Genomic DNA, 25,927 nt, shown 5'->3' with positions numbered 1-25,927 from the left:
AAAAGTTTCCGTAAAACTCTCTGCATTGTTAGAAGCTTTCAACAGGCTTCTTCCAGTTTCCGTCAACCAAATTTCACTCACAACCTGCAGCTATGACAGAGAGTATCATCTGACAGCATCCACACAATGGAACTGAACACTAAACCATGTGGGTCAAAAGCAAACTTTTTAAATGCGCAGCCATGCTTGTTGTCAGGAATATCCCTGAAAAAGAGGAATGGTAAAGTGGCAAGGGTCACCCTCATTTTCACTAACCAATTGTAAATTTCTAAAAAGTTCTCAGCAGTATTTGTTTCCTGAACTAACCCCCTTTCCATTTACCTTACACCTTCATGCATTCTACAAAAGCTAATATTTGTAGGAAACAATGAAATGCTGGAACAAAAAGGTTTTGCTTCAGAATCTATTCCAGAAACTTAACAGATCCATCTTTTGTTTCTTACTTTTTATTTCTTTTAGTTATGAGACAGCAAGCCATGCTGGGCCACCACCTTGGAAAAGTTTTTAGTCAAATGAATCAACTCCAAGTCTTATTGTTTTAAGCCTAGTACTTACTTCATCAATCTCTTTTGCTGAACCACTAAGTGACAGGGACATAACCACACCAATTCCAGTTGTCAAGCAGCGGTGGGGGACAAACACAGATAGAAAGATGCACACACACACACATACATACAATAGGCTTCTTTCAGTTTCCATCTACCAAATCCACTCTCAAGGCTTTGGTTCACCAGAAGCTCTAGTAGAAGACTCTTGCCCAAGATGCCATGCAGTGGGACTGAATCCGGAACCATGTGGTTGAGAAGCAAGCTTCTTACCACACAGCCACACCCATGTCTGTTGACTTTTTCTTTGTTTTAGTCGTTGGATTACGGCCATGCTGGAGCATCATCTTGAAGAGTTTAGTTAAATAAATCAACTCCAGTAATTAAAATTTTTGCTTTTCTTACATCTGGTACTTATTCTACTGGTCTCTTTTGCTGAAACACCAAGTTACAGGAAGGTAAACAAACCAGCAATAATAATGGTAAAGAGGGGAAACACACACACACATATATATATATACAATGGGCTTCTTCACAGTTTCCATCTACCAAATTCAGCTGTAAGGCATTGATCAGCCTGGGCTACAGTAGAAGACGTTTGCCCTAGGTACAGCACATCATCATCACCATTTAACATCCAATTTCCATGCTGGAACAGGTTGGATGGTTTGACCAGAGGGGGTAGGACCAGGCCTCATTGTCTGTTCCGGCAGGGTTTCTACAGCTGGATGACTTTCCTAACGCCAACCACTCAACAAAGTGTACTGAGTGCTTTTTACATGGTACCAGCACCAATGCTTTTTACATGGTACCAGCACCAGTCCTTTTTACATGGTACCAGCACCAATGCTTTTTACATGGTACCAGCACCAGTCCTTTTTACATGGTACCAGCACCAGTATCAATTCTGCTGTGGTGGATGGGTCTTCTTAAGTATAGTTGAACTGACTCTGAAACTTCATGGTTACAAAACTTTAACCACACAGCCATGCCTGCACTTATGTTGACCCATCTGTTTTATATTTTAGATTTTTTTTGTGGGGGAGGCATATTTTTCCAATGCATGATGGGTCCTTTTCTAAGACACAACAGTGTAGTTTAAAAACCCAGCTACTATATATAGCAGGTCAAATGACTACACAGAGGCTCCCTCAATGATTTATTATTGTTATAGAGATTATTCTATGACTTTCTGCTGTTTTTCATTTGCAATTTTCTTATATTTTTCTCTCAAAATTATTCTGATCTCAAGCAAGAGAACAAGAAAGAAACTGTGCTGAAACCCACCATGTGTGTGTGATTTTGTGCCCCATCATGGCCATAGTCCTATGATTGGAACAAGCAAAAGATAAAAAATAAAAAAGTAAGTTAAAAATTTTTCTAACAAATAGAATAAAAACAAAGACACAGCAGAAATGAAACCAAAAGTAAGGTAAAATAAATGATTTCTTACATCAATATCACACTGATTGATAAAGAAGTAAAAGAAATCTTTCTTCACTCCATCAATGGCAACATTATCTTCTAAAGTGTTATCACTTGATGTTGGTGAGAGATCATTAATTTGTTTGTAGTCTGATTCACTAATTGAAATATCCAACAGACACAACAAAGGTGAATTATGTCTTTGGTCGATAGCATTGATGTCACCTTCATTTTCACATAACAGTTTTGCCATTTCAATATCAAAGCCTCGAATTGCCAAAGTGTGTAAAGGGGTTTGGTGGTCTTCATCCTTAATGTTGGGTTCACCACCAGTTGCTGTAAAAGAAAAACAACGGAATTCAAATTATTTGCTTATTTAGTTTTATTAATCATAAAACAAAATTTTGAATAACACGTTTCAAGACACCCAAGCATCAACTATAACTTTCAAATATTATATATATATATAGGCACAGGAGTGGCTGTGTGATAAGTAGCTTGCTAACCAGCCACATGGTTCCGGGTTCAGTCCCACTGCGTGGCATCTTGGGCAAGTGTCTTCTGCTATAACCCCGGGCCGACCAATGCCTTGTGAGTGGATTTGGTAGGCAGAAACTGAAAGAAGCCTGTCGTATATATGTGTATATATATATGTATGTGTGTATTTGTGTGTCTGTGTTTGTCCCCCTAGCATTGCTTGACAATCGATGCTGGTGTGTTTACGTCCCCGTCACTTAGCGGTTCGGCAAAAAGAGACCAATAGAATAAGTACTGGGCTTACAAAGAATAAGTCCCGGGATCGATTTGCTCGACCAAAGGCGGTGCTCCAGCATGGCCGCAGTCAAATGACTGAAACAAGTAAAAGAGTAAAAGAGTAAAGAGTATATATATACTAGCACTATGACCCGGCGTTGCCAGGTCATAGTGCTAGTGCATGCATATACAGCTGCATGCGTGCACACATACACGCGAGTACTGTCCAAATCTCCGACCAATCACATACAGCTAGCTGGCATTCAATTGGCGTATCAAGTTTCGGGCATTTTGATTGGGTTTTGGATAGAAAATTTACAAAAAAGTCACTTCTATTGATTTTTTAATGGCTTTGCAGGGTGACTGGGGAAATGTAAAGATGTGCACGACCACCCTTGGGCGGTTTTGAATGACCATAGAAAGTGCGAGCCCTCTAACTGAAAAATTGTGGATTTGTATAAAGGACATGCACACACAGACATTTTGCCGTTTATATATAGAGAGATATCATCATCATCATCATTTAACGCATGTTGTCCATGCTGGCATGGGTTGGATGGTTTGACTGGGCTGGCAAGGCCGGAAGGCTGCACCAGACTCCAGTCTGATTTGGCATGGTTTTCTATACCTGGATGCCCTTCCTAATGCTAAACACTCTGTGAGTGTAATGGGTGCTTTTACATGCCACCAGCACAGGTTCCATTTGCATGGCACAGGGGTGCATTTACATTCCACTGGCACAGGTGCCAATTTGCATGACAATGAGGTGTATTTATGTGCCACCAGCACAGGTGCCAATTTGCATGACACTGGTATCTCCCACAACTGTGATTTTGCTCGGCTTGATGGTTTTCTTCCCAAGCACAACATAATGCCAAAGGTCTTGGTCATTGCCTCCAAGAGGCCCAACATTCAAAAGATGTTCTTTACACGCCACCAGTACGGATGCACTTGGTTTGATGGGTCCTCTCAAGCACAGCACATCGCTAAAGGTCTCAGTCACCCGAACACACATACACAAGGTATATGTATTGTTAGTTCGTGGGTCAACTGCAGCTTTTAGGCACATAGAGAATATATTCTCTCTGTGGCTAAAAGCCACAGCTAACCCACAAACTAACAACACACATACCTTGTGTATGTGTGTTCGATTTTGTTTATATACCTCAAGCTACTTCTAATTCATATTTGAATATATATATATATGTTGGACTTTGGGACTTTGCTCATAGGGTATTGGAATATTACATATATACCATTCTGCCTAAAAAATCGATCTACAACTTCAATATCCCTACATATATTGCATCTATTTTCTTTCCTCCACCTCACTCTCTATTTTGTATCACATCTAAACTAACCATGACTTAACCATCCTCTTACACCATCTCCGATGAAGGGATATAATTAATAAATATCCTGGAAACAGCTGTAAGACCTTCTATCAATAAATGTTCTAATATCTACACAGCCTTGGTTTTTATCTCATTAGGCAAAAAATTCTTATATATATACAAAATATATATGTATGCACGATGGGCTTCTTTCAGTTTCCATTTACTGGGTCCACTGACGAGGCTTTGGTCGGCCTGAGGCTGTGGTGGAAGATACTTGCCCGAGGTATCATGCAGTGGGACTGAACCCAGAAGCATGCGGTTGGGAAGCAAGCTTCTTACCACACAGTCACACACCCTATATATATATATATATATATATTATATATATGGAGTGGCCCTGCCCCTCTGGAGAATTCCCCCCGCATGTCATGTAACATAATGGATTGGGTCTGCCCCTCTAGTGAATCTCCAACATTTCATGTAACATTATGGCAAATGCCTGACATGTCATGTATGTTATGGGTTCGGTCTGCCCCTCTGGCGCATCCCCGACTTGCCATGTAATGTTATGGGTTGGGTCTCCGATGATGATGATATTGATGATGATGATATATATATATATATTCAAATATGCTCCCCGTCCAACCCATGCCAGCATGGAAAGCGGACGCTAAACGATAATGATGATGATGATCAGTGGGGATTGTTAGCCTGCTCGCCTAGCCAGCAGGGTCCATCATTTGAAGGCTAAAACAATACAAAAGCGCATTATGGCCAGCGATGTGTAACAACATCCAATAGCTTGGTCAGTCATGACATCTGATAGCCTGGTCAGTCACATGATATATATATATATATAATTAAATAATGAGGGTAGAAATTGATATTAATTAATTAAAACCAGTGGCTTAGCCAAATTCCTGTCAAGTGTTGGGCCTTACGGAGGCAATGACCAAGACTTTTGGCATTATGTCACGCTTGAGAAGATCCATCTTTGTGGTTAGGCGATTTGACGTCTATATCTAGCATATTAAGAGTCCGCTTTGGTGGTCATTCCTCTTAATTTTATATTTGCCAGAGCAAAAAAATGGCTTCCGTGCCGGTGGCATGTAAAAAGCACCATCTGAGTGTGATCGTTACCTGCATCGCCTTACTGGTGGCACGTGAAAAAAAAACATTCGAACAAGCTCGTTGGCAGGTGGCACATAAAAAGCACCATTTGAGCATGGCCGTTGCCAGTACCACCTAACTGGCCCTCATGCCAGTGGCACATAAAAGCACCCACTACACTCTCGGAGTGGTTGGCATTAGGAAGGGCATCCAGCTGTAGAAACATTGCCAGATTAGATTGGAGCCTGGTGCAGCCTTCTGGCTTCCCAGATCCCCGGTCGAACCGTCCAACCCATGCTAGCATGGAGAACGGACGTTAAACGATGATGATGATGATGATGATGATTCAGTCAATCATACGAACCCAGCTTTGACAATAAAACCAATTTCAAACTCGTAGGACAACATCTAACAGGTTTTAGCCTGGCTTACAGTTCAAGTTCAAGTTTGGAAGCAGAGTGTGCTAAACATCTTAGTTAACGGCAACATTTGCTACCAATATCTGCTCATAACATTATAGGCAGAACTATGGAGTTCTTACTAGTCTGCCTTCTAATGAACTCCATGACAAACTTAATTGCAGAACTCTATGGTTCCATCAAGAGTTTGTTTAATCTCAGAAATCTGTATACCTCATTATGTTCTGCAAGAAATAGCCAAGAATCACAAACAAATAATTATATATTCTACAGTCACAGTATATCAAATTTGCTCTTATTTTTACCCACACCACCCCCAAAAGATAAATAAAAACAAATGATTATATATATGAACTTACTCTTTTACTTGTTCAGTCATTTGACTGCGGCCATGCTGGAGCACCGCCTTTAGTCGAGCAAATCGACCCCGGAACTAATTCTTTGTGAGTCCAGTACTTATTCTATCAGTCTCTTTTGCCAAACCGCTAAGTGACGGGGACGTAAACACACCAGCATCGGTGGTCAAGCAATGCTAGGGGGACAAACACAGACACACACTCACATACACACACACACACACACATATATATATATATATATATATATATATATATATATATATACATATATACGACAGGCTTCTTTCAGTTTCCGTCTACCAAATCTACTCACAAGGCATTGGTTGGCTCGGGGCTATAGCAGAAGACACTTGCCCAAGATGCCATGCAGTGGGACTGAACCCAGAACCATGTGGTTGGTTAGCAAGCTACTTACCACACAGCCACTCCTGTGCCTATGATACTTGATACATTCTGTTATATTTCTATAGAAATTAGAAATTATAAACTTATAGCCAGCACTGATTTATTACAATGTTTTATATCCAAATATGTCTGAGGTAAACAGGGACTTCAAAGATGGAAAAATAGGTAATGGGTGGCAGGCATGGCTGTGTGGTAAGAAGTGTGCTTCCCAACCAGATGGTTCTGGGTTCAGTCCCACTGAATAGCATCTTGGGCAAGTGTCTTTTATAGCCTTGGGTCAACCAAAGCCTTGTGAATGGATTTAGTAGATGAAAACTGGAAGAAGCCCGTCGTATATATTTGTGTGTGTGTATCTCCTACCACTAATTGACAACCAGTGTTGGTGTGTTTACATCCCAGTAACTTAGCAGTTCAGCAAAAGATATCGATAGAATAAGTACTAGACATATTAATACTAAACATATTAATACCGGGGTTGATTCATTCAACTAAAATTTCTTTGAGGTGGTGCTCCAGTATGGCCGTAGTCTAATGACTGAAACAAGTAAAACGATAAAAGATATTTGTTCATGTCAAAAAGCTAAGATAGAAAATATAAAAGAAAGCTTACCCAGAATGGTGAAAACTAACTGCTCACAAATCTCTTTGACTTCATACAGATTATTTACAATTTTATTACTGAAACCAATAACAATATCATCATTTGGATTCCAGCATTCACTTGCAGATAATCTAGCAATGAAATAAATGTGAAAATGTCTGTGAATAATAATAATAATAATGAAATTATTGTATACAGTGCTCAGGTGCACCACAACTTGTCAGAAAGTGCATATAAAGTACATGCAGTAATGTAAAAATGTCTGGAAAGCGAACAATGTATGAGTCAGATACATGCTTGTGTGTGTATGGAGGGGAGAAAATCAGGTGTAGTGTTGGCGAATCTCAGGAGGCATGGAAGTTTTGAAGGATGCAGTGCTCCGACAACTAACAACTGATGCCGGCAGTTTGTTCCATAAACTGGATCAAAAGAAATTTTTAATCAATATCTCATCAGACAATATACCATTAGTATATCATGTCTTTTGAAACAGCTAGTGCTGAATAATATTTCAAAAATAACTGTTATTATGTTTAAATGGCAGCATACTGAACTTTGATTAATGCAGAGTGGATGTAAAATGCTTTCTTTTTTTTTACTGGTCATTATTCAGTTTTTTTTCAAGAATTTCTTGTCATCATTGGAATTTCAACATCAACAGAGTATGCATGTGTGTGGGCATGCATACATGTTTATATATGTGCATATATATGTATATACATGTATTTATTAATATATATATATGTATGTATATTCCATCTTCTGTTTTTCATTTGCCATGGCACGTAAAAAGCACCCACTACACTCACGGAGTGGTTGGCGTTAGGAAGGGCATCCAGCCGTAGAAACACTGCCAGATTTGACTGGGCCTGATGAAGCCTTCTGGCTTCACAGACCCCAGTAGAACCGTCCAACCCATGCTAGCATGATATATATATTTTTTTATTGCCCACAAGGGGCTAAACATAGAGGGGACAAAAAGGACAGACAAAGGGATTAAGTTGATTAGATTGACACCAGTGCATAACTGGTACTTTATTTATCGACCCCCGAAAGGATGAAAGGCAAAGTTGAATATATACACACACACACACATACATATATGTATATATAAATATGTATGTGTTTATATATGTATGTATATATATATATATATATATATATATATATTGGGTCATCCCATAAATAATGCAATTTTTTCAATTGATTGAACTAAAAGTTGGTGGGTGTCGGGATAAACTACCTTCATCAACTTGCTATAAAATTAGGTAATGATTTTACCTTCATCTTATTCTTAGTGCAAGTTTTGAAGAGTGCTGTTCAATTTTAACAGTTATTTTTTCAAAGTTTTAATGGAATTGACAAAGGGGCATATTCGGCACATTTTGCTTTATGAGTTCAATAAAGGCAATAACAAAACGAAAAGTGCAAGGAATATTAATGCAATGTAAGGGGTTAGGACAATAAGCGTAAGCCAGTGTCAACAGATGTTCCAGAAATTCCAAGCCAGAAACTACAGCCTAGAAGACTAGCCGCATCCTGGAAGATCTGTAGAGCTCAACAAGAACGTCCTGCAAATCCTGGTGGAACAAAATTCCATAACTATTGAGGAACTAGTAGAGAAGCTTGGATTTGGTCATTCAACCGTTCATCGACACCTGTACTAGAAGAAAAACGACCATCTTTGGCTTCAAGATGAAAGGTGTTCTATCAGGATAATGCTCAGTCACATACAGCAAGGATGACATTCCAAAGGCTGGAGCAGTCTGACTGGGAAATGATGCCCCACCCACCATATTTGCCAGACATTGCCCTATCTGATTATCATTTATTCTGCAGACTTCAAAATCATTTGGATGGAAAAAATATGAATTCTGTAGACAGAATTCTGGAGGAGTAATTTTCATCACAGTCAAGTGAATTTTGGAAGAGGGGCCTTGCAAGTCTACCAGATAGATAGAAGAGCATTGTAGAAATTGAAGGAGAGTATGTTTTAGATTAAAAAAGAACTTTGTCTATCTTAATTTTGAAAAATAAAAGAAGTATATAAAAACCACATTATTTATGGGCTGACTCAATATATCTAGATGCCAGTGTGGCTGTGTGGTAAGAAGCATGCTTCCTAACCACATGGTTCTGGGTTCAGTCCCACTGCATAACACCTTGGGCAAGTGTCTTCTACGATAGCCTCGGGCCAACCAAAGCCTTGTGAGTGAATTTGGTAGATGGAAACTGAAAGAAGCCTGTTGTATGTATATACGTATGTATGTATGTATGCATGTATATATTTGACAACCAATGTTGGTGTGTTTAAGTCCCCATAACTTAGCAGTTCAGCAAAAGAGACCAATACAATAAGAACTAGGTTTACAAAGAATAAGTCCTGGGTTTGATTTGTTCAACTAAAAGTGGTGCTCTAGCACATCCCTCCCTTCATCGTCACCCCTACCTCATAACCCCACCCTCACACGATCCAACCCCCACCTTCCCTATCCATCCCATCTCAGTCCCACCCCATCCCTTACACCACTCCCACATACCCTACCTCTAGCCCTACCCTCAGCCTACCCACATACCTCACCTCTACCCCCACCTTCAGCCTAACTCACACCCCACCCTTGCTTTCCCCACTCTCGTATCACCCACATCCCAACACCATACACCATCATATCACACAACACCGCATCACATCACACCACCATGTACACACTAGCACTGACCACTTCCCAGCCCCACACCCACAGACCTACACATACACACATGCACACGTCAAGGTCACCAGCCCTCTTCCACACGCACATACATGCTCTCCTATACACACGCACGTGCACCTTCGTTTTGGGATCCCCACTACTTTATTATATCCCCTTCTTCCTAGCTCTACTGTGTGACCGCTCTGTCCGGCATTTGCCATGATAGATTGCTAGCCATTACACATTCTTTCTTTTCTCTCCTTGTTTCTTTCTGTGTTCCTTTCTGTGTAAGAGCGTAGGCTCGAAACGTTAAAGGCTTTTTCACTTCCCGAGCTTTAAACTAATACATCTGTTTGTTGTCTACACCACCTGTCTTCATCTTTTGTTTTTTTTTTGTAAATTCTCCCTATATATATATATATATATATATACATACATATATATATGTGTGTGTGTGTGTGTGTAATATAATATATATATATGAAATTTGCTTCTCAACCATGTGGCTTTGGGTTCAGTTCCACTTTGTGACACTTTGAGCCAACCAAAGCTCAGCAAATAGATCTGATAGAAAGAAACTGAAAGAAGCCCATCTTTATATGTGTGTGTGTGTGTGTGTGTTTCAATTACAATTTTATAGGTAAAGTAGTAAACCACAGTACCAATCATAGAGAAACAATAAAACATAGACTGAAAAGCACATGCAAACTCTATGCATACATTCAAAAGCACACACATAGTTCTAGGTTTTGTTTTGTGGAAGATAAGATAAACTTCTACCTGCCAGACTTTGACCATTCCAAGTATCTGGTAACAACATTGTAAAAATCAATGATTAACTCAATAGGAGATTTCCCTGGGCCAAGAAATTCAGAACCAGTTGACACCTGAAAAAAAAAAAATTGAATTAATATTTATCTATCTTTCAGTTTATCAATTTCCCTCTCATTAACTCACTCACTCACACATACACACACACATGCGCACGGACGCACACACACACACACACGCGCGCACGCACACACACGCATACACGCACACACACATACACACACACACACATGCATACACACACGCATACACACACATACACGCACACACACATACACACACACACACACGCATACACACACGCATACACACACGCATACACACACACACACGCATACACACACGCATACACACACGCACATACACGCACACATACACACACGCATACACACACGCACATACACGCACACACACATACACACACACACACGCATACCCACACGCATACACACACGCACACACACACACTGGCACACACAAACAAACAACAGAATCTATGTTGCGGTCCAATTCCATTTGGATATTCAACCTATCTTGGTATCTTAGATCAGAAAAATTTTATATTCCAATAACATGGACTTCAAATCTTGGCACAAAGCCAGCAATTTCAGGAAAGTGACTAAGTTGATTACATTGACCCCAGTCCTTGGCTGGTATTTCTATTATCGACCCCAAAAGGATGAAAGGCAAAGCTGACCACAGTGGATAACAATTCTGCTAGCTCACCACCTTTAATATTCCAATAACGTTCAAATAATAAATCATTGATTTAATTATACAACATTAATAGCAATAATAATAATTTTAGATTTTAGCACAAGGCCAGCAATTTTAGGGGTGTGATAGTTAGTTAGTTAGTTAGTTAGTTAATTTGGCTCAAAAGCAAATAGCAAGGCCATGTAGGGGGACATGGAGTTAAGTACAGGGTGGTGTTCATGTAAAGAGTTCAGGCCACTTGAGGTCCAGGGAGGCTTTGAACAAAGCGGTCGTCGGCATCTTCACCATCTCGTCTGGCAGCTTGTTCCACGGACCCGCAACCCGGACGGAGAAAGCTCCTCTCCTTCGATTGAGATGAAATCGTCGCAGGTAGAGCTTTTCGGAATGACCCCGCAGCCGACGCTCCGGAGCAGGAGTAAAGAACAGCTCTTTCGAGAGGTTACACTTCCCGCTTATGATGTTGTGGGCGAGAATGAGATCACCACAGCGGCGGCGTTTTTCAAGAGAACAAAGGTCGAGCGTCCTCAGCCTTTCTTCGTAAGACAAATTTTTGAGACCATGAACCATGCGGGTAGCCAGCCTCTGGACTCTTTCGAGGTGCTGTATGTCTTTGAGGAGATAAGGAGAAGAGGCTTGAATCCCATACTCCAATATGGGTCTCACCAGCGTGACATAGAGTGGCAGGAATATGGCTGCTGTGAGCATTCCGAATGACCGTCGAATCAAAAACAGAATTCCGCGCGCTTTGTTGGCAGCATGGACGCACTGGGCCGAAGGCGAAAAGGAGGAATCCACCAAGATACCCAGGTCCTTTACCTGATCGGTCCTCTCCAGCAGCAGACGACCCGGCTCGAAATCAAGTTGATTACATCAACTCCAATACTTGATTGGTACTTATTTTATCAACCCCGAAAGGATGAAAGGCAAAGCTGACCTTGACAGAATTTGAACTCAGAACGTAATGAGAAGGAAAAATGTTTGCTAAACATTTCATCTGACACGTTAACGATTCTGCCAGACCTCCACCTAAATAATCCTTTCTAGTGTAGGCACAAGGCTTGAAATTGTTGGGGATGGGGCTAGTTGATTACATCAACCCCAGTGCATAACTAGTTCTTATTTCATTGACCCCGAAAGGATGAAAGGGAAAGTTGACCTCAGCAGAATTTGAACTCAGAATGTATGGACAAACAAAATGCTGCTAAATATTTCACCTGGCATGCTAACAATTCTGCCAGCTCACCACTTTTCTCTGCCTAAATAATAATAATGACAATAATACAGTTCTATATTTAAGAGATGAAGAATTATGTACATTATTTACATTTGACGGATATTTGTCCTCATCTTGTTTGTTGTTGACACAACATTTCAGCTGATACACCCTCCAGTCTGCTTAGGAGGTTGTTGTGTCCTAGCATATGTGCTGCTTCTTTTAGTTTTCGTATTTTCCAGTGGTGTTCTCTGTCTACTATTTTAACTCCATCCCACAGGGGAAGGTGCAGATATGAATAGCATATGGGAAACTAGTATTAAGGAAGGATAGGAAAATATTAAATTTATAAGCCCTAAAATTCACTTCATAATTACCCACAGGCATATGGTGTAGTGGTTAAGAGAACAGGCTACTAACCCCCAGATTCTGAGTTCAATTCTGAATAATAATAATAATTAATAATAACATTGAAAAATACGTTAGGAATGAGAACCCAGGTTCAAAATTTCCCTAAGACACCCGATGAAGGCTGGAGAGTATATCAGCCGAAACATTGTGTTAACCACAAACAAGATGAGGACAAATATCTGTCAAATGTAAATAACAATAATAATCCTTTTTACTAAATTTTGGGGGAGGGGGACTAGTCGATTTCAATGACCCCAGTGTTTCACTGGTACTTAATGTATCGACCCTGAAAGGAAGAACTGCAAAGTTGACTTCAGTGGAATTGGAACTCAGAACGTAAAAACAGATGAAATGCCACTAAGTATTTTGCTCGGTGTGCTAACGATTCTGCACCTTAAATAATAACAGTAATAATAAAAATTGTGTCTAACATAAATCATTAGTAATAATGAATCAAAATCAAAATCACAGAATCAAATCAAATCGAAATCAATCCACATCAATGGAATTTGTAGTTTGTGGTACCAGTGCCGGTGGCACATAAGAGAACCATCTGAACATGGCCGTAGCCAGCACCGCATCGACTGGCCTCCGTGCTGGTGGTATGGAACAAACACAATCCGATCGTGGCCGTGCCAACCCTGCCTGGCCTCCGTGCCGGTGGCACGTAAAAAACACCATCCGAGCGTGGCCGTTCGCCAGCCTCGTCTGGCACCTGTGTCGGTGGCACGTAAAAAACACCATCTGAGCGTGGCCGTTCGCCAGCCTCGTCTGGCACCTGTGTCGGTGGCACGTAAAAAGCACCTACTACACTCACGGAGTGGTTGGCGTTAGGAAGGGCATCCAGCTGTAGAAACATTGCCAGATCTGACTGGGCCTGATGAAGCCTTCTGGCTTCCCAGATCCCCGGTCGAACCGTCCAACCCATGCCAGCATGGAAAGCGGACGTTAAACGATGATGATGATGATGATGATGATGAATGAAGTAAATTTTTAGATTTGTTTGTATATTTGTTTGTTTTACCTTAGGAACTCTGTGATTAACATTTGCTCCTCGTTCGATGCACAATTTCGCCAGGAATAGATTACGTGGTTTGACATTCAATTCTTCTTCATCAAGACCACAGAGGACTATATACAAAGGTGTCCTTTGGTAACAACCTGCAATGAAAGAGGAATTAACATAAAGACACACTTTTAAAACAATATCCATATATATATCCGCATATATACTCATTTGACTGTGGCCATGCTGGAGCACCGCCTTTAGTTGAGCAAATCGACCCTGGGACTTATTCTTTTTGTAAGCCCAGTACTTATTCTATCGGTCTCTTTTGCCAAACCGCTAAGTGACGGGGACGTAAACACACCAGCATCGGTTGTCAAGCAATGCTAGGGGGACAAACACACACACACATATATATATAAATACATATATACGACAGGCTTCTTTCAGTTTCCGTCTACCAAATCCACTCACAAGGCATTGGTCGGCCCGGGGCTATAGCAGAAGACAATTGCCCAAGATGCCACGCAGTGGGACTGAACCCGGAACCATGTGATTGGTTAGCAAGCTGCTTACCACACAGCCACTCCTGCGCCTATATATATATATATATATATATATATATTATATATATATATATTTCTTTACTACCCACAAGAAGCTAAACACAGAGGGGACAAACAAGGACAGACAAAGGGATTAAGTCGATTATATTGATCCCAGTGCGAAACTGGTACTTTGTTTATCGACCCCGAAAGGATGAAAGGTAAAGTCGACCTCGGTGGAATTTGAACTCAGAACGTAACGACAGATGAAATTTCCCCAAGACACCTGAAGAAGTTGGAGGGTATATCAGCCGAAACGTTGTGTAAACAACAAACAAGATGAGGACAAATATCCGCTGAATGTAAATAATGTAAATAAAGCACATAATTCCTCATCTCTTAAATACAGAACTATATATATATATACACACACACACACACATATATATATATATATATACTTCGTTTGACATTGCGTACAGCATATGCAGTCTGCTCCCCACCCATCATTCTCTCTTACATACAATCTTGCAAACCACCCATCCACCCACTTCTACTTAGCTTGAGATATATATATGACAGGCTTCTTTCAGTTTCCATCTACCAAATCCAATCAAAAGGCTTTGGTCAACCCAAGACATTTGGCCAAGGTGCCACACAGTGAGACTGAACCCAGAACTATATGGTTTCAAAGCAGCCATGCCTGTGCCTGTATATAGATTTATATATACACTGCAGCTTTCGGGCTCCCCAGACCCCAGTTGAACCGTCCAACCCATGCTAGCATGGAAAGCGGACGTTAAATGATGATGATGATGATGATGATGATGACACACACACACACACACACAAATATATATATGCATATAGACATGCATGCATACATACATGAGAATGTATGTATGTATGTATATATAAATATATATATATTATATATATACTTAAATATATTATTTTCATTTATTTTGCTTCTTATTATTGCTCTGTACTCAACTGAGTCTTTTTCTGAGGCATATCTACATTGAGTGCCAACACCAGGCTATTAATATCACTTTGCCTAAGTGAAATACTAACATATATATATATATATATATACATACAGTACATACATGTGTCTGTTTCTGTCTCTAGATGTTCATAGTCCAAGGATATTTAATACAACATTCTTTAAATATATGTCATGCTTTTTAAAGCTACGTACAAAAAAATTATACTTCTATTGTATAGATCATAATATCTGTTCTAAATATATACTTATAAACATAACCTTCAACATTTTAAAACTATAAACTATTTCTTCAATAGGAAATATTTATGTTTATGGACTCGATTTTAGTTGTTGGTGTTGTTATTACCTTTTTATTCTTTTATTTTTTTAACTAATTAATCTTTCCTACCTTCATCCAAGTAAGATGGGTTTGCAGTTTCCCTGATAAGTCTTTCAGCTGAAATGTAGTCATTCTTTTCAAGATATTGAGTAAGAAGTGTTTCATTAATTCCGAATTCCACATGAAATCCACCTCTTGCCATTGCTAGACAGAAAAATAAAAAATAGAAGATAGTTCAGTGATATAAGTATGCAAAATGAATAAAACAAACAACACTGTTGTTATCATTATTTTATTATTATTGTTGTTACTACTACTACTATACTACTACTACTATAGTTATTATCATTATTATTTACGGTGTTGTTGCTTTGTCTTATATGAGCTGTCCGAAATCTCATTTAGAAACTTCAAGTAACAGCAAGTTGGATGTTTTAATATAGGTATTATTTATGATCAGCCCTGATATATTATAGGGAAAGGATTAAGGGGACCAGTTTTTGAGAACTAAGACTCTGCTATATTCGTAATATTTCAATTTTGAAAGAGTTTTTAAGAGATTTACGTATTTTCAAATTAACAATGTTTTTTTCATCTACGTTGTCTTCTTCTTATCATTAATAATAATAATAATAATAATAAAAATAACTTGATGAAATATTTATAATTATTATTATTTGTTTATAGTATAACTTAGTAGACCAAGCAACACAAAATGTTTACTATTTCTACCTACAATGGACACTCCCTGCCCTCATTTTTTTTTTTCTTTTTTACAACTTGGTAACTGGACAAAAAAATCATTCTTTCTTAGTCCTTTTCTTTTCTTTGTTCCACACTGCTACCTGATCACACCTGTTGCCAGGTGCAAAGCTCTTTATTCTAGAGTTACCTAAATATTGAAACTGCTGTACTTAAGGTTATGAACAGTAAACAAAGCTGACATTAAGTTACAGTTGAAACTGTGTCATGGTTGAATAACTTCAGACAGATTTTGTAGATAAATATTCATTTACTTTTTGGTATTAAATCATACTGAAAGGTAGTGATAGAGCTACAGAGGTGAGTTTCAATCTCAGGTACCAGTGAGTCAGTCATAAATGATGTAATTGCTAGAAGATAACAAGAAATGGTGTCACTACTCCTGAGTGGACACCTGACGACCAAACAATTAGATAAAGAACAAGAAAAATTATAATAATAAAAGCAACATCTAGATATATAGCAAGCAAAGAAAAGGTGCAGTGTTGAATGAATGAGCTTGAATATAACCAAGGCAATGACTCAAAGTAAGCTGTGGTGAATCATTATCATTGTGCTGTCTACTTTTCCATGCTTGCATGGGTCAGACAGAATTTATTGAGGTAAATTTTCTATGACCAGATGACCAGCTGTCCTTTCTATTACCAATCCTCACCTGTTTCCAAGCATGGTAGTATTTCCTCATAACTAAGGTGACCAGCTGGTAGAATTGTTAGCACACTGGGAACCAAAAAGCTTAGCAGCATTTCGTCTGTCTTCAAGTTCTGAGTTCAAATCCTGGCCACGATCGAGTTTACTGTTCATCCTTTCGCAATTGATAAAATTGATAAACACTGGAATCAATACAATCGATTCCCCCTACCCCGTCACCTGCCTTGTGCCAAAATTTGAAATCAATATTATCCCATGGCTGACACATGTTTCATGGAAAACTGGAAATGAACAGCATCACTTATAGGATGGTGACACTGGCAACCATCATGTGAAGTCAAAGCATAGAGACAGGCACACATGAGCACAAACACACACACATACATGCACACACACATGCACACACACACACATGATGAGTTTCTTTAAGTTTTCTGCCTAGCAATCTACTCACAAGGTTTTGGTCAGCCTGGGGCTATAGAAAGAAGACAATTGCTCAAGTTGCATGCAGTAGGACTGAACCTGAAACTATATGGTCGGAAAGAAAGCTTCTTAAACCACACAACCATATTTGTATATATGAATATTATAGATATTTATGTAAATTTTGATATGAAGAGGATTAAACCAAGAGAGAGAGAGAAAGACAGACAGAAAAGTGTGTGTGTAACTGTGTATGATACATCAACTAAAATCTAAAGGGACATACACACATATAGACATAGACAGATATACATACATAAACATATACATACATACATATATACATACATACATACATAACAACATACATACATACATAAATACATTCATACATACATAAATACATACATACATACATACATAAATGCATACATACATACATACATACATACATACATACATACATACATACATACATACACACTTGAATTTACAAATGTGAAGAAAAGGTACTTAACATATAAAACAGAATTTATTAAGCTATTTGAAGTGGAGGCTTCCCTTTCTACACATGCACCACACACACACACACAACACACAATGTGCACACACACTCACATTCACACATATATGTAAAATAGTAACTAGAAAAACTTCTATCAACTGAGACATCTAATCAGCCAAGCAATTATAAATAAAACTTTTTCTCAGGTATGTTAAAACCCAAAAAAAAGAAGAGCAAGGGAGATAACTCTAATAGGGTCAGACGACTGAAATTGTTGGTCAACAATGATAAGGCAGACTGAAGTGAATCTAATCCTTAATGCCAACTAGTGAAAGTACTAGGCATGCTTAGATCTTAAGACAATTCTTCAGTAATGCATATTCTGCTTAGCTGGTAAGACTAATATATATATATATATATATATATATATATATATATACTAGCAGTATCACCCGGCGTTGCTCGGGTTTGTAAGGGAAATAACTATATAAGCATTTTTAGAGAGTTATAGCCAAAAATAGCAAAAAAATGCATTAAAAATGGAAAAAAAATTATGGTAAATTTTTTTTTAAATCGTTGACTCATCGTAGACATTTTTAGAGACTTACTTCCCTTATATAATAGCGAAAAAAATGCATTAAAAATGGAAAAAAAATTATGGTAAATTTTTTTTTAAATCGTAGACTCATCGTAGACGCGCACTAATACCCAGAAGGACTCGATATGAATCACGACTATAAGATACCCAGTTTTGGTTAACTGCACCGCAAAATGTGGGCGTAGTTAGGAATCTAAATCGTAGGAGACAGACACACAACTTGACTTTTATATATAATATATATATTCCTTTATTCTTTTATTGGCTTCAGTCAACTGAAATTTTAAACACTAAACTTAGAACCTCACGTGAAAACATGACGTAAATAATAACTATAGAATAAATAGATAGAAATATGTGTGTGTTTTTATTGGCTAAACTGGCAACGTGACCATCCCCAAATACAACAATATCTCTTTCAACACACGATTTCACATCAATAATCTTGCAAAATGAATATATAAACGTATATATATATATATATATATATATATAATATATATATATAATATATATATATATATATATATAATATATATATACTAGCAGTATCACCCGGCGTTGCTCGGGTTTGTAAGGGAAATAACTATATAAGCATTTTTAGAGAGTTATAGCCAAAAATAGCAAAAAAATGCATTAAAAATGGAAAAAAAATTATGGTAAATTTTTTTTTAAATCGTTGACTCATCGTAGACATTTTTAGAGACTTACTTCCCTTATATAATAGCGAAAAAAATGCATTAAAAATGGAAAAAAAATTATGGTAAATTTTTTTTTAAATCGTAGACTCATCGTAGACGCGCACTAATACCCAGAAGGACTCGATATGAATCACGACTATAAGATACCCAGTTTTGGTTAAACTGCACCGCAAAATGTGGGCGTAGTTAGGAATCTAAATCGTAGGAGACAGACACACAACTTGACTTTTATATATAAATATATATATTCCTTTATTCTTTTATTTGCTTCAGTCAACTGAAATTTTAAACACTAAACTTAGAACCTCACGTGAAAACATGACGTAAATAATAACTATAGAATAAATAGATAGAAATATGTGTGTGTTTTTATTGGCTAAACTGGCAAAGTGACCATCCCCAAATACAACAATATCTGTTTCAACACACGATTTCACATCAAGAATCTTGCAAAATGAATATATAAACGTATATATATACATATATATATATATATACGATGGGCTTCTTTCAGTTTCCACTCACAAGGCTTTGGTTGGCCCGAGGCTATAGTAGAAGACATTTGCCCACGGTGCCACGCAGTGGGATTGAACCCAAAACCATTAGGTTGGGAAGCAAGCTTCTTACCACACAACCATTCCTTATATATATACTTTTATTTGTTTCAGTCATTTGACTGCGACCATGCTGGAACACCACCTTTATTCAAACAAATCGACCGCAGGACTTATTCTTTGTAAGCCTAGGACTTATTCTATCGGTCTCTTTTGCTGAACCGCTAAGTTACGGGGAAGTAGGCATACCAACATCGGTTGTCAAGCGATGATGGGGAGACAAACACAGACACATGACAGGCTTCTTTCAGTTTCCATCTACCAAATCCACTCACAAAGCTTTGGTCAGCCCAAGGTGCCATGCAGTGGGACTGAACCCAGAACCATGTGGTTGGTAAGCAAGGTACTTACCACACAGCCACACAGCAAGGCCAGTTTAAGGGATAACCCTGTGTTTCACATCCATAGAGCACTTAGCTTTATGGCATATCATCAGATCTCTAAACCTGTTGGTTTAAGGCCACTCTAGAATACGAAGGAGGAAAGGGCCTCGCTACTCAATGCCAACAACAGGAGACTGTGTCCCTTCGGCTATTGATTGCAAGTGACTCTGTTATCTTGTGGGTTCCAATAGGCCAGCAGGAATTTCCTAAAATTCTTAAAAGACTGAGGGTGTCCTTTAGAATCCTTGCCCATTCTGCAATGCATTGTTTATCACTACATCACTAGCCAGCCGTGTATGGCAGCTGAGATCAGTGGGATTCCATACACAATAGCATGGAGAATCCTAGAAAGTCCAAGAATCTACATAAACAAGACTAAGTGTTGTGAGGCCTTCCTCCATATTCTAGAGAAGCCACTCACAAGTGAGGCCTTAAGCCAACAGATTTTCGGATCTGATGACACACTGTAAAGCTAAGCACTTTCTGGACATGAAACCCAGGGTAATCCCATAAACCAGCCTTATCTAACTTCATTGAGATGATATACAGCTCGATAACTTAGAGTGTGCTTCTTTATCAGATTTATGTTTTACTAACAATACACACATGCACACACACACATAAGAGTAGCTTGGCAGTTGCTGGTATGGCAGAATGGTAAGAACCAACCACATGGTTCTGGTTCAGTTCCACTGCATGCCACCTTGGGTAGGTACCTTCTACCATAGTCTTGGGCTGACCAGAGCCTTGTCAGTAGATTTGGAAGACAGAAGCTAAAGACCATCATATGAGTGTGTGTGTGTGTGTGTGTGTGTGTGTGTTTATGTATATCTGTGTGGAGGCACATGGCTTAGTTGTTAGGGTGTTGGACTCGTGATCGTAAGACTGTGGTTTCAATCCCTGGACCAGGTGATGCGTTGTGTTATTGAGCAAAACACTTCATTTTACATTGCTCCAGTCCACTCAGCTGGCAAAAATGAATTAATCCTGCAACAGACCAGTGTCCCATCCAGGTGGGGAATTTATAAGCCATGGAGACCAGAAAGCTGGCCCTTATGAGTCAGCATGACTTAAGAAGGTAACTATGTATGTCTGTGTGAGTATGTGACATATGTGTGTTTGTGACCCCTTGTCTTGGCACTATGTTATAGCTTTGAAATGGTTATCACTGTCATACAAGTGTCATTCATTTCCAGTATTCTGCAAAAACATGTCTTGCTATGAGGAAATATGAAAGCGGAAAGCTGGCAGAAACGTTAGCATGCTGGGCGAAATACTTAGCGATATTTCGTCTGCTGCTATTTATTGTGGGCAATAAAGAAATAAGGAAATATTACCTTGCTTGGAAGCAGGTGAAAGTTGTCAACAGGAAGGGTATCCAGCCACAGGAAATATGACTGAATAAATTCTGTGTCCAGTTGATGAGAGCATGGGAAAATGGATGCTAAAATCATGATGATGATAGTGATATATATATCACTATGATGATAGTGATATATATATGATGATGATGATGATAGATTATCTTTATCTTTTACTTGCTTCCACCCTTAGACCACAGCTATGCTGTGACTCTGCTTTGAATCAACACCAGAACTTTTTTTTTTTAAGTATGATACTTATTCTATTGGTCTTTTTTTTTTTGCCAAACTGGTAAATTACGGGGACATAAACACACCAGTACCATTTGTCAAGAGGTAGTGAGGACAAACACAGACACACACACATACAATGGGCTTCTTTCAGTTTCCATTTACCAAATCCACTCACAAGGCTTTGATCAACCAAGGCTACTTACCCAAGCTGGCACACAGTGGGACTGAACCCAGAACCATGTGATTGGGAACCAAACTTCTTACCACACAGCCACTCCTGCACCCAGCCACATATACATAATCAACTTAAAGTCTACTTTTTTATGCTTGCATGAGTCGGACTATATTCACTGCGGCGTATTTTCTTCGACTGGATGCAACTGCCTTCTGCCAGACCTCACCTGGTTTCAAGCAAGGGAATATTTCTCCGTGGTGGACCATGTTTTCACAGAAGATTGGAAACGAATGACATTGCTTGAATGATGGTGATGCTAGTTTAACAACTCTCATACGATGCCAAAACAATGATATACACACAAGGCGGTGAGCTGGCAGAAGCGTTAGCACGCCGGGCGAAATGCTTAGCGGTATTGCGTCTGTCGTTGCGTTCTGAGTTCAAATTCCGCCGAGGTCGACTTTGCCTTTCATCCTTTCGGGGTCGATAAATTATGCACCAGTTACGCACCGGGGTCGATGTAATCGACTTAATCCGTTTGTCTGTCCTTGTTTGTCCCCTCTATGTTTAGCCCCTTGTGGGCAATAAAGAAACAGATATACACACACAGACATAGCTCTTATCCCTTCCTTGTTCCAGCCATTGGACTGCTGCAGCATTAGAGCATTCGGGTCTTATTTCTAGCAAAGCAGGTGTTTCTAACACCCTCCGTCAAATTTAACGAGGGGCACAGTTTTCCTTTTTGGTACACACTGCTTACCACTGCCTGCATTAAAATAAACACACTGGAAAAAAATGCTTAGTGGCATTTCATCTGACTTTACATTCTGAGTTCAAATTTTGTTGTTGTCAACTTCGCATTTCATCCTTTTTGCATCGATAAAATAAGTACCAGTAAAATACTTGGGTCGATATAATCAAAAGCAGCCCCCCCACCAATCTCAGGCATAGTGCCTATAGTAAAAAGGGACGCATGACTGGCTTCTTTCAGTTTCCGTCTCTCAAATCTGCTCACAAGGCTTTGGTTGCCCAGGGGCTATAGTAGAAGATACTAACCCGAGGTGCCACACAGTGAGACGGAACCCAGAGCCATGCGGTTGAGAAGGAAGCTCCAAACTCGTACGCGAACGATGGGCTATCTCCAGATTCAGTCTCTCAAATCTACACACAAGGCTCTAGTCGACTCGGGACTATAGCAGAAGACATTTGCCCAAGGTGCTACTCAGTTTGACTGAGATAGAAACTAAGAGAGAGAGAGAGAGGGGGGGAGAGAGAGAGGGGGGGAGAGAGAGAGGGGGGGAGAGAGAGAGGAGAGAGAGAGAGAGAGAGAGAGGAGAGAGAGAGAGAGAGAGAGAGAGAAAGAGAGATTTAAAATTACAATTTGCTGCTAAATGTTCCATACACAAGGCCAGCTCAGCGAGTTATCGGTCTGATAGAGATATTGATTCTGATTATCGTTTTCTGCTTCTCCCGTCATCTTTAATTGTCATCCGTGTAATACATGTCCGTTTATCAAATAAACTATCTGAAAAATACAGGTATTACATGTCTATCAAATATACAATCTGCAAAATACAGGTCAGATGTTCTTTCGTGCACAGTTTTTCACTCACTGGAACACTTGCTGCAGTTGAGTTGATTATTCCCCGGAAAAGAAAGAATTTAGCACCTTTTCACGACTGCTGTAATAAAATACGGCCTTGTAATTGATTCTATGAACCAATTATCCTATTTATCAATAATAGTTTCTTGGTTTAGTTTTTATATGATGATGATGAGCAGTATCTTTAAACTATGAATCATTAATAACAAGGGTGAAATTCATCAGATATAAATTAATGTTTAAGATATGTATTGAAACCTAATTCCGAGCTCCGATTCTATAATATAAATGCCGTTTAGTTTTTGTTCTGTTATGTGATATTATAAGGATTATGTTTAAATTACGGATACGATATGTATTTTTTTTTTTTTCAGTTCGTTTGGAAAAGGATTTTTTTTTTTAAAGATAGAGGTTTTAAATGAAATTAAATATATCGACAAGTGGACTAGAATCGATGAAGGTGGGGGGAATACCTGTGTATTACATGGGAACGATGATATGGGAGGAGAATAAGTGACGAGGAAAAGGTGTTGAGTGTGCAGAGAGATAGAGAGAGACGAAGATGAGAAAATAAGAAAAGGAAGGATGAAGAGAAAAAATCGCGAGAAGAGGTTGAAAGTATAAAAGGTGGGAGAGAAGAAAGAGAAATGAAAGAAAAGATGAAAAGTAGAAAATGCGCGGTTGTTCTGCTTATTTTATCTTGTTTAGGTTTATTCGTTGCTGTAGAATAGAAGCTCAATTAAAGGGTGGCAGATGAAATTGTGTGACAATCATGTTTTTATCGGGGGTGGGGGTGATATAAATGAACTGAAATGGCTTCAAATTAGAATCAGTTTTGGTTCGTACCACCAACTTAATTAATAGCTCACTGGTCGTGGTGAGGTATTTAGTTGGTGTTAATTAAACCGCTTACTTTGGATCATCATTAAAGCTTATGTCCTTTTTCACAGCCGACCTAAACACCACCCCTCTCAGTCACCCGAACCCACTTGATGCCCTCGCCTCCCTATCTCCCATTTCATCACTCCCACAACCCTAATCTCTCAGAGTACAACGAACGTGGAGCCTGGAAACGTTATGGTGTAAATCATACTTGTTCTATCGATCTTTAATCAGTCTTTTTAACAAGCAATGACTCAACGTAGAAATTTACTAATGATGTTTCGTTCACATAGCTCTCTTCTTAACCCACTTGCAATTCATCATTGGTCGAGTAAACACTTCTGCTTTACAGTTCAATGACTGTAAAATTGATCGTTATTCAACAAATTACGCCATAAAATATTTATTAATGGCTTCTAATTTTTCATGAGATCGACAAAAACAATAAATTATATTTAATTATCTACCGATACAATCTAATCACATAGGTGCAGGAGTGGCTGTGTGGTAAGTAGCTTGTTTACCAACCACATGGTTCCGGGTTCAGTCCCACTGCGTGGCACCTTGGGCGAGTGTCTTCTACTATAGCCTCGGGCCGACCAAAGCCTTGTGAGTGGATTTGGTAGACGGAAACTGAAAGAAGCCTGTCGTATATATGTATATATATATATATATATGTGTGTGTATGTTTGTGTGTGTCTGTGTTTGTCCCCCTAGCATTGCTTGACAACCGATGCTGGTGTGTTTACGTCGCCGTCACTTAGCGGTTCGGCAAAAGATAGAATAGAACGATAGAATAAGTACTGGGCTTACAAAGAATAAGTCCTGGGGTCGATTTGCTCAACTAAAGGCGGTGCTCCAGCATGGCCGCAGTCAAATGACTGAAACAAGTAAAAGAGTAAGTCAATGATCGAGCAACTAGAAGTAACAGCAAAACCATCTCTCGAACCACCCTACAGCCTTCAGGAAATGGAACAAGGCACTACTGGATAGTGTAGTCCTAAATACACTAATCCTGAAGAGACGTAAGGTCACTGCTAGAATATCTTTAATCACAGATCTCTCGATTTGAGTTGTTCTGGAGATAATAAACAACAACAAGCTATCGTATACAATGCCATCTTCGAGTATAAATAAGCTGGACAGTTGCCCAGGGGTTCCACACGACTAGAGGCCCAAAGCTGATCTATGTATGCCGTGGATTTGTAAGAGTCCCAGCGCCTGAGGCACTGAGGCTGATGGTGTATATAATTCCGTTAAAATAGTCTTCAGTTAAAAATGAAGTTTGTGATTAAAATTTCACGGTACAGAAACGATAGTCTATAAAAACTTAATCC

The 25,927-nt window shown here is 39.0% G+C and overlaps 1 protein-coding gene across 3 annotated transcripts in view; it reads right to left on the bottom strand.

Moving 5' to 3' along the window:
- The window catches only part of LOC115214915, a 58,317-nt gene that overhangs the window by 9,592 nt on the left and 22,798 nt on the right, over nucleotides 1-25,927 (bottom strand). Inside the window, exons 1-6 of one of the 3 annotated variants that reach the window (XM_036500555.1) lie at nucleotides 16,715-16,811; nucleotides 15,768-15,902; nucleotides 13,844-13,980; nucleotides 10,428-10,534; nucleotides 6,964-7,085; nucleotides 1,999-2,306 (exon numbers count right to left, since the gene is read on the bottom strand). In XM_036500555.1, the coding sequence (XP_036356448.1) occupies nucleotides 1,999-2,306; nucleotides 6,964-7,085; nucleotides 10,428-10,534; nucleotides 13,844-13,980; nucleotides 15,768-15,902; nucleotides 16,715-16,796 (891 nt within the window). In that variant the 5' untranslated portion in view covers nucleotides 16,797-16,811. Of the gene's footprint in view, nucleotides 1-1,998; nucleotides 2,307-6,963; nucleotides 7,086-10,427; nucleotides 10,535-13,843; nucleotides 13,981-15,767; nucleotides 15,903-16,057; nucleotides 16,181-16,714; nucleotides 16,812-25,927 lie in introns of those variants that run through there. The other 2 variants (XM_036500561.1, XM_029783978.2) reach the window with 2 other exon arrangements.

Source organism: Octopus sinensis, linkage group LG1 (assembly GCF_006345805.1).
Source record: "Octopus sinensis linkage group LG1, ASM634580v1, whole genome shotgun sequence".
NCBI classification, from domain to species: domain Eukaryota; kingdom Metazoa; phylum Mollusca; class Cephalopoda; order Octopoda; family Octopodidae; genus Octopus; species Octopus sinensis.
The sequence above is the reverse complement of the archived record's forward strand: the minus strand, read 5'-3'. Positions and strand labels throughout refer to the sequence as shown.